The sequence below is a fragment of the Anastrepha obliqua genome, chromosome 4, assembly GCF_027943255.1.
Source record: "Anastrepha obliqua isolate idAnaObli1 chromosome 4, idAnaObli1_1.0, whole genome shotgun sequence".
Lineage (NCBI taxonomy): Eukaryota > Metazoa > Arthropoda > Insecta > Diptera > Tephritidae > Anastrepha > Anastrepha obliqua.
The window spans coordinates 26320713-26330654 of record NC_072895.1 but is presented as its reverse complement, the minus strand read 5'-3'; the positions used below and the strand labels follow the sequence as shown (position 1 = coordinate 26330654).

General features: G+C 34.7%; 1 protein-coding gene across 1 annotated transcript; it reads left to right on the top strand.

Moving 5' to 3' along the window:
• The first annotated feature begins 673 nt into the window (after positions 1 to 673).
• LOC129244519 (farnesyl pyrophosphate synthase-like) lies at positions 674 to 9525 on the top strand. Its single transcript, XM_054882191.1, has 6 exons — positions 674 to 763; positions 7916 to 7986; positions 8059 to 8199; positions 8312 to 8673; positions 8737 to 8963; positions 9081 to 9525. Exons 1-6 carry the CDS (start codon positions 748 to 750, stop codon positions 9260 to 9262), a joined length of 999 nt encoding a protein of 332 aa, XP_054738166.1. The 5' UTR covers positions 674 to 747; the 3' UTR covers positions 9263 to 9525.
• The last annotated feature ends 417 nt before the right edge of the window (positions 9526 to 9942 follow it).

Sequence of the window (9942 nt, the reverse complement as noted above, 5' to 3'; positions counted from 1 at the left end):
TACGAGAACTTCAGATTCTAGGCAAATATTTCATCCCAGTCTCCTGGTGGGAGTTTACAAAGTGCTCAATTTGAAAAATTGTCTCGTTAGAAAATACAATGTTCGGAAATTGACCTCTCTCGGCCAAGCGAAGCAACTCTTTCGCTCTCTCAAGTCTGACTTGTTGCTGCTTTGGTGTGAGATCATGCGCCTTTTGTATTTTGGATCTTGTAAGGCTTGACTTTGAGATTATTTTTCAGTATGCGGCGGATGCTACGGTCAGATACTTTCAGTTCTTTCGCCATTTGATTGACACTTCGTCGGGGATTTCATTCAAGTCGCTTCTTCACTTTTTGAACCATTTCACGTGACGTTGCAGTCTTTTGATGGCCACCTCTATGACGTGCATCAACTGTGCGAGCGGTCTGAAGTTGGTTACACTTCGAATGCCGGACCCTGTATTTTAAGCAAAGAAATATTTTATTTCATTATTCTAATCTATATGGCGAGCAAAAACTAAATATGTGCATAGTACATTCTTCATATAATATGTATGTATGTATATATTGTGGTGTGTGTTAGAATTAAATATTTTTTAACTATTTTTACTTGTGGCTGTGTTATCCATCCGGTATATATGGCAATCTATTTGTATTTTTGTTTATTTTTCACTTTTTCTCTCTTTTTAGCTCTTTATCAACATTGGGGAACCATTCAGAGCCAAAAGCTGCACGCATAACGGCCTCAAAAGATGAGAGAAATGCATTCATGGCCGTATTTCCAGGTCAGTTAAAAGCAAAAAAGAATGTTTTTGTCTGTCATATATTCTATTTGTTATCTTGAATTGCTCACTTGTGATCACTTGAGCGCAGAAGGGTCAGAAAAAAGGGCACAGCTTCACTTTTACTTTTGTAATGCTAACAGATTTACAACAAAACGGAAATAACCGAAGCTAATAATCATTTCTAGACAACTCTTGCATTTAGTTTGCATAATTTAAACAATTTTTTCAATGCTCCATTGTTAGGTGCGGCTACTCGATAAATATTTCAGTTTTGCAACTGCCTTTGAAACTGAACTAATAAATTTCTATGTGTAAGCACCTTTTCATGTAAATTTATTTTCCTAAAACTTTACTCAATTTGCGTGTTTCAAACCATTAAAAGTCCGCGCGATCTTCCTACAGCTCATTTATCGGACTACATCAAAACTGCTCAGTACTCACACGCACGAGTTATTATCTCGTATCGATAATTTGAGTAAAAGACTATTTTTAGAGCACTAAGATGTGCATTCTTTATTTATAATCTTAGACTGACTAGTTTACATGAATCTTAGAACTATTTATACCATTGATATGCGTACATAGGTCGTTATCTGTTTACTAGTCGAGGTTATTATTGTTTGTCTTAGAGATAGTGTATTTCTATTGTTATGTTGTTTGTCCGTAGGTCGTTATCTGTTTACTAGTAAAGGTTATTATTGTTTGTCCGTTGTAGTTCGGTAGTGAATCATGTTGAGATAAGTTTGTTGTTTTGTACATCGTTATCACACAAGGTTAAAGTGCATATGAGTATTGTTATTTATAGGTATAGACAATGATTATAAATGTATATATGACTAACGTCGTTAACTCTCCCCTGTGTTAAAAACGAAATGTCCTCATTTCTAAGGGCTCAGGTTTTGTAGTCGTTGTAACTCGGTTAGATAAGCCAATTCGAACTCTCTTTGGTGTCTGATGTTTAATTGTAGTTGTCGATATGTATATAATTTTATAATTAAGTACGTGACTAAAACTAATATAATTGTGATTATGGTTAAATATAGAGTAAATTTCCAAGGATGTTCTTCAATTGGTAAAAATAATTTATACATTTCTTGTATATTGGTAAATTTATGATCTGATTCAGAGTTTAAGATTCTCAGTACATTAACTTTTTCGTTCTGATGAGCATGTAATATATTACATTTTTTATTTTTTGATTATGATTAATATATGTTTTATTATCAATAGTTGTGTTGAAATGGAATTGGATTAATGTGGGCCATTTATCCTAATTCCGTTCCACGTGTGTTCGTAGTCGATAAGTATATTGCCATTATCTAATATTTGTAAGGGAAAGTTTTTTTCTTGAATAATATTACAATGGGCTTTTTGTTTCAATAATAAAGGGATAGTACAATTATCATTTGGTTCTTTTTTACAAATATGTGTTCCTACATAGTTTTTGCATTTTGATAAATTAGTGAAATTATTATTACACAAAGCAATCTTATTATAAAGTTGGTATTTTCCGTATTTAAAGGCTAGTGGGGTTACATTGTACATTTTACACTTATTTGTTATTATGGGATATTTATAAATTGTAATTATAGCATTATTAGAAGTACATATGTGGATATCAGAATACTCTAGTATATTTATTATTGGAATATCATATATTTCGCCTTTTATTACCTGCTGTACGTCTTCAAAATTAAGTGTGCCAGAGAAGAAATTTCCGGTTTTTGCAAAGTTAATGGTGTTTGTAATAGTTATTAATTCGTTATATATTTCTGTTAGTACTGACTGATTAAAAATTGATTCTGGATTTAATGTTGCTAAAATTTTTTCAAACCGGGAATTTATTTTCCTTTGCTGATTATTATTTTCAATAAGCTGGTTCAGTCCTGTTTTAATTTCAACAAGATCGTCGTGATCTGGTGTTCCTGTTACAAATTTTAACGCAGAACCTAAGAAATTAAGGGCACGTTTGGCACGATACTCGGATGGTATTAATTGTGACTTCAGAGTTTCTATTTTATCAATTAGTATATTTTCTTCCTCGTTTTGACTTGGTTCATACTTAGTTCGCACTATTCTTTCATATGGTTCTAATATTATGGATAAGTTCGATACGTGGTAAAGAAAGGATGAGCTCTCGTAGGTATACACAGTATCTACTTCAGTAAGTACATATTTTTTACCAGTCAAATCTGTTATTTTATCGCAAAATCCGTAAGTAACTATCATTAAAATTAGGAAGCCGATTCGTTGCATGGTGTGCTATTTTTTCGAATGCTGTCTTTATGTATTATTTTCCCCCTCACTGTTAAAATTGTGTCCCCACGATCTTCTTTTACCTTATGTTTATTGTACTTGGTTGCAAGCTTATTACGCCGATCCGTTCGGCTATAAATTATGTCGCCTGGTTTGTATGTTATGGCCTGTCTCCCTTTATTGTGATGCCTGAGTAGTTTCTTCTGTTTATCTTCAAGTATGTTCTTGATATCAGGATATTTTTCGCGATTGTAAAATACGTCCTCGGGTTTATGTCCTGTTGAAGAATGGATTGTTCTATTGTACTGGCGAACTGCGTTGAATAATTCGTCGCCGGGAGCTGTATGATTTTCTGCGGCTAAACTTTGGCAGAGCTCAATTAGAGTAGAGTGTATCCGTTCAACTTGGGCGTTTGATGTCGAATGATGTATAGGCGTAACGGAGTGCGTTATTTGTAGCCGGCTGTACAAGCATTTTGCTATGTTTCCGATAAATATGCTTTCATTATCAGTCATAAGATTTTTGGCATTTGGGTAAACTTGTGTAAGTACTTCTTCAATGTATTCATGACAGTTTATCTTTGTGTCTAGTTTTCGTAAGAAGCAATATTTGGAATATCTGTCTGTGGAGCTAAGGTACTGTTTGTTATTAATATGGAAAACATCCATCTGTATGTATTCTCCTACTTGTGTTGGTATTGGAGTTTTTCCAATCGGTTGTTTATTTGGTTGTCTTTCGTATTTGTGCTGTAAACAAATTTCACAGCCTATGACTAGTTTATGGCACATTTCCTTAATATTGGGCCAGTAATGGGTCAACAATATTTCTTGTGTGTTATTTTTGTAGTTCCTATGTGCACGTTTATGTGTTTGTGTGACAATTTCTCTTTGTTCGTTTAAAGATGTTACGTCATTTAACTTATTTTGGGCTAGTACCAGGTTATAATTTGGGAAGGCGGAGATAATTTCTTGTTTTAGGTGAAACAGTATTTCTTCATCTATCTTTATCGCGTTAGTAACTTTTGGATTAACTACATTTTTAAGTTTAGATAGTAAATCCGGGGTGTCTCTATAAAATATTGTGTGTCTAAATTGATCGGGAAATATTGTTTGATTGAGGACTTCATTCCTTTCGTTATCTTGTAAAATAATTATTTGATTTCTGAAAGAGTTAAGTGGTTGTTTAACTTTTTTCATAGTTTCGACAGGAGAACTTTGTTGTGAATGATCGGAACAATTTGTTGTATTATTGATTTGCTGACGTGAAAGCGCATCTGCAACGACATTCTGGTGACCCGGTTTATAAACAAGTTTGGCACTATATTCTTCAATTAGATTTTTCCAACGCTTTAATTTCGCATTCGGATTTTTTTCAGAAATCGAAAATATTAGGGATTGGTGATCCGTGTAAATTGTCAAGTTTGCTACACCATATAAATAATTTCTAAGTTTTTGTAAGGACCAAACGATTGCTAGTAGTTCTTTCTCATTAGTGCTATAATTTTGTTCTGTTTCATTTAGTGTGCGTGAAATGAATGCGATCGGGTGGCGATTTTGTGACAAAACTGCCCCGATAGCAAAATTGCTAGCATCGGTTGTTAAACTGAATGGTTTAGAAAAATCGGGTTGGAAAAGTTCAACTTGCTCTTGTAAGGAGTTTTTTATTTTTTCCAAGGCTTCCTCTGCTGCTACATCTAATTGTATCGGTACTTTAGCACTTTGATTTTTTGACACCATTCCCAATTCTCCTTTCAAATGAATAGTTAAAGGTTTCGTGATTTTAGCAAAATCCTTTATAAACTTCCTGTAGTAACTAGCGAGTCCTAAGAAAGATCTCAATTCTTTCAAATTTTTTGGTTTTGGGTAGTTCTTTATAGTTTCGACTTTTTTTGGGTCTACAGTAATTCTATTATGTTTTATAATATGTCCAAGGTATTCAACTGAATCCTGGAAAAAATGTGACTTTTCGTCAGAAATTTTCATGTTGGCATTGTGAAGGGCATTAATTATGATTCGGATGTGTTCCATATGTTCTTCTACAGTAGATGAATAAATTAACACATCATCGATATAAACATATGCGAACTTTCCAATGTATTCTCTTAGTATGTCGTCAACACATCGTTGAAAGATTGAGGGTGCATTCTTTAATCCGAATGGCATCCTTATAAATTCATACTTCGCGCCGTTGACAGAGAATGCAGTCTTTTCTCGATCAGGTTCTTTAATTAGTATCTGATGAAAGCCTGATTCTAAATCTATTGTGGAAAAAAATTTTGCTTTTCCGAGGTTTTGTATTGTCATATTGACATCTGGAATTGGATATCTGTCCGTAATCGTATGAGAATTTATCTTTTGGAAATCAACAACCATTCTTCGCTTGGGCTTCCCTTGGTCATCGGTGCCTTTTTTTGGAACTGTCCATATAGGTGAATTATATGGGCTTTTGCTTGGTTGTATTATACCGTCATTTAAAAGTTTCTCAATTTCTTTCTTGACGAAGTCGTGATCGGACATGGGATATGGATATTGTTTTGTCCATATGGGGTCTTCTGATTCAGTCTTGATAGTTGCTTGTATTGTGGTTGTAAAGGGCAATTTCCCATTAGTGTTATTATTTCTATTCATTAGCTCTTCCACTTGATCTTTAAACTTTTCATTATTTATTGTATAATTAACCTTTGGTTTTACTTCTAAGGTTTTCTTTTTTTGATACTTCAAACTATAGTCAAATAAACTAATTTCTGCCTTTATTTGGCGTAATCCCTGTTCTCCAAGTATCATGTCAAAATCGTTCAACTCCTTAATTTCATAGAATGTTAAATGATGCCCGTACATCGTTATTATTTTTTTAGAATTAATAATTGAGTAGCCATGCAAGGTTTTGGTTTTAAATGGTTTCAATTTAATAGATTTCCCTATATTACAATTTATATTTATGTAATTGTTAGTAGAGCCTGTGTCGATTAATAAGGTAACGGGTGTGCCGGTTAGGCCGCATTTTGTTTGTAAGCAAGGCAACCCGTTTACTCGCCTAAAAAAGTACTGCCTGTTTCATATTGTTCTTCGTAATTTGATACATCTACTGACTCTAGATCTTCTCTATTTAATTGATTTATTCTTTGGAACTTCCTATCTTGCATGGAAGTCGTATTATTGTAGTTAGATGCCCTATCTCTCTTATACGCATTGTTTGGTTTAAAATGATTTCGACTTACCGCGTTGTTGTACCTGGTTGTCTGCATATACTGCCTGGAGTGATCTACGTCCATTGGAATAGGCGCGGGTTGTTGTTGTTGTGGTGGTTGTTGTTGTTGCTGCTGGTAAAAATTTCTTGGTTGATAGTTGCTCCTCTGTAACCTTATGTTCGGCTTGTACTCCCTCTCTTCTTTATGTGGTTGTGGGTAGTTATGTCGATTCTGGTTCGAATAGTGTTGGCGTTGATTTAGAGGCCTGAACTGCGTCTCAAACTCCTCGTTCACGTTGTCGTGGGAAATGGTACAGGCTGTTGCATACGCTGATTCCAAATTCCCTGGGTTATGGCTGTACAATGTACCGCTGGTATATTTGGAGTTTAACCCAAGAATAAATGTTCGTACTGCCTCTTGATTAGCGTATGTTTTCATTCCTTCGCTATTGTCATCACTAGACATCTCAATTTTCGATAAGGCTAAGTTAAGGGCCTTAGAAACCTCACTGTGAAATTCTGCAAGAGTTTTTCTTCCTTGTGTGATTTTCTTCAATTCGTCAAGAAGCACATATAGTGGGCGTTGGTCCGCATACGTGTAGTCCAATCTGTTTATGATTGAATAAAAATTCAATTTGGTGTTGTGGTTCGTAAGGATATTAGCAGCTGGTCCTGTGATTTTCGTTCGCATTATTCCCAGGGCGCTATAGTATTTAGGATGATTCTGGAAGGTCTTTATGGCTTCCATGAAGGTCCAGACTTGTGATCTCCATGATCGGTATTGGTCCTTATCTCCGTCAAATTTTGGGAGAGATTTGAATAACTCAAGGTCGATATCCTTGGGGTCGGTGATGTTTAGTTTTACTTCGTCGTATAAAACAAATTCTTGTGGAGCATTTTGTTGTTCCAGCATAGTTATTCTCCCCGTGAAATCCGTTATTTGTTGCTGCATCTGGTCCCTCAGCATGGTAATTTGGGCAGTTAGTTGGGCCATTTGTTGTTCCATTGTAGCTCTACTTAGTCTTCTGAGAGCGTCGTGGGTTTTATGTTTGTCTGCTAACCGGAGCTTCCGTACGGTATCCAGTTTCTTTTAATTTTTTTCTAAAATTTTTTAGAAACTTTTTTTGTTACTGCTTGTTTATACACTTTTTTCAAGAATTTAGTGTTGGGAGTCTTATTCCCCGTGGGATTTTTTCTATCTTTTTTTATTTTTTAAAAAATAGATATGGCTTAAATCGGTTGAGCCCCCAGTTATTATCTCGTATCGATAATTTGAGTAAAAGACTATTTTTAGAGCACTAAGATGTGCATTCTTTATTTATAATCTTAGACTGACTAGTTTACATGAATCTTAGAACTATTTATACCATTGATATGCGTACATAGGTCGTTATCTGTTTACTAGTAAAGGTTATTATTGTTTGTCTTAGAGATAGTGTATTTCTATTGTTATGTTGTTTGTCCGTAGGTCGTTATCTGTTTACTAGTAAAGGTTATTATTGTTTGTCCGTTGTAGTTCGGTAGTGAATCATGTTGAGATAAGTTTGTTGTTTTGTACATCGTTATCACACAAGGTTAAAGTGCATATGAGTATTGTTATTTATAGGTATAGACAATGATTATAAATGTATATATGACTAACGTCGTTAACTCACGCCAAGTACTTGTGTATGAAATATTAGTAATTTGTAATGGATTCTGCCTTTACAGATGTTGTGCGCGAACTCAGCGAGGCAGCTAAAAGATACACAACTCCTGAGACCGAAAACTGGTTCACAAAGGTATTAACTGTTTATTTGCTTCATTCATTCAAAAATATCTAATTAAAGCATTTCTTTTTAAATACTTCGTAGGCTCTGCAGTACAATTTGCCACACGGCAAAAAGAATCGTGGCCTACTCACCGTTTTAACGTATAAAAATCTAGTCAAACCTGATGCGCTCGGTGCGGAAAATTTAAAATTGGCCCAATACCTGGGTTGGTGTGTCGAAATGGTAAGCATTTCGCTTCTTTTAGGCATCAAATATTTTACTTATTTGATTTAACTGCGCTCGCAGACAATATTTGTCAATTTTGTGAACAGTGATTTTGCATGATATTCCACAGGTACAATGTTTCTTCCTCATTAACGACGACATGATGGACAACAGCACTACACGTCGTGGACAACTGTGTTGGCACAAATTGGAGGAGGTTGGCTTTATAGCCATCAATGATGCGCTTATGATTGAGAGTGGAGTTTATGAAATACTACGCAATAATTTCCGCCACTTGGATTGCTATGTTGATCTGCTCGAATTGTTCCATGAAATAACATTCATCACAACTTGTGGGCAATCCATGGATTTACTGAATGCTAATAAGAGTGTCAACACATTCACTATGGACAAATATAATTTGGTTGTCTCGAAAAAGACTTCTCATTACACTTTCTATTTTCCGGTAGCTTTGGCCTTACATTTAGCGGGGTTAGTAGACAACCTCAATTGACATTTAAACTCCAAAATCAAAAAGAAAATGTTTCTTTTCAGCGTTAAAGATCCGGAAATTTTCCGTCAATCCAAAACTATTCTATTGGAGATGGGTCATTTATTCCAAGTACAAGATGACTTCCTTGATTGTTTTAGCAATCCCGAGATTAGTGGCAAAATAGGCACAGATATACAGGATAATAAGTGTTCCTGGTTGGCGGTGACGTGCATGCAGCGAGCTAGTCCGGAGCAGAGAGCTATTATGGAGGAGTGTTATGGGAAAAATGGTGAGTATTAGGGTGGGCACATTAACAGCAAATCCTGAATAGTAGCAGTTGTACTAATAATGAATAAATAAATGCTATAACATCAGGAATTTCAAACAAACCCCATTTTCATTTCAGATTCCGAGAAAATCGCGCGTGTTAAGCAGCTCTATAAAGAATTAGACATTGCCAGGAGTTTTGCCATATACGAAGAAGAAAAATACAATATGATTAAAGCACAGATCCATCAAACCACGTGTGGCATACCACAGGAAGCGTTCTTACAATTACTTAATAAAATATATCACCGGGTCTCATAAGTCGAAACACAAGAAGAAACCCCAAAACGAATACAGCTAATTTGTGCAGTTAAACGCGCAGCTCTTTATCTGTGGGGATTTTACGCGTTATGAGGATGTTTATGTTTGAACATTGATGGGCTCGGGTTGTGTGCAATCTGGAACACAAACTTAATTTTATCTAGTTAAAATAATAGGTTTTTACACTTCATTGAAAACCTAAGAACTGGTATCAATATTAGTAAATAAAGGGAATTTATGTATACATTTGAAACGATTGCGAAACGAACGAATTAATATAATAAATTTTTTAATATAGTTTAGTACATTTTGTAATACTGTTTGTTTTTATGGAATATTTGAAAACATAAGAAAATATTGAATTTTATTTTTTTCTAAATTTATTTTATAACCAAAAAATAGACACTTATTTGTTTTTATGTGGTATTCACCCGTACCACCAGTCCTTAGATACATTCGCTTATTCATACATACTGATCGTCTAAGATCGCACTGCCCATTTTGTGCTTATTTTGTCAGATGTTAATAATTATAAAATTAAACAAGATTTTTGTTTTTAAGGGGTAACACCACTGTACACGCGTAAAATAAACACGATTTTTAAAGAATTTTTTTGTATAGAAGGAAAGGGGACACAATCACTCTGATTTGGGAAGTTATTACTTATATACTAAAATACA

Excerpts from the sequence above, each read along its gene's own strand:
- LOC129244519 (XM_054882191.1), top strand. Across the intron at positions 8,674-8,736 it reads TTGGCCTTACATTTAGCGGG|CGTTAAAGATCCGGAAATTT; the intron begins GTTAGTAGACAA and ends GTTTCTTTTCAG. Across the intron at positions 8,964-9,080 it reads GGAGTGTTATGGGAAAAATG|ATTCCGAGAAAATCGCGCGT; the intron begins GTGAGTATTAGG and ends TTTTCATTTCAG.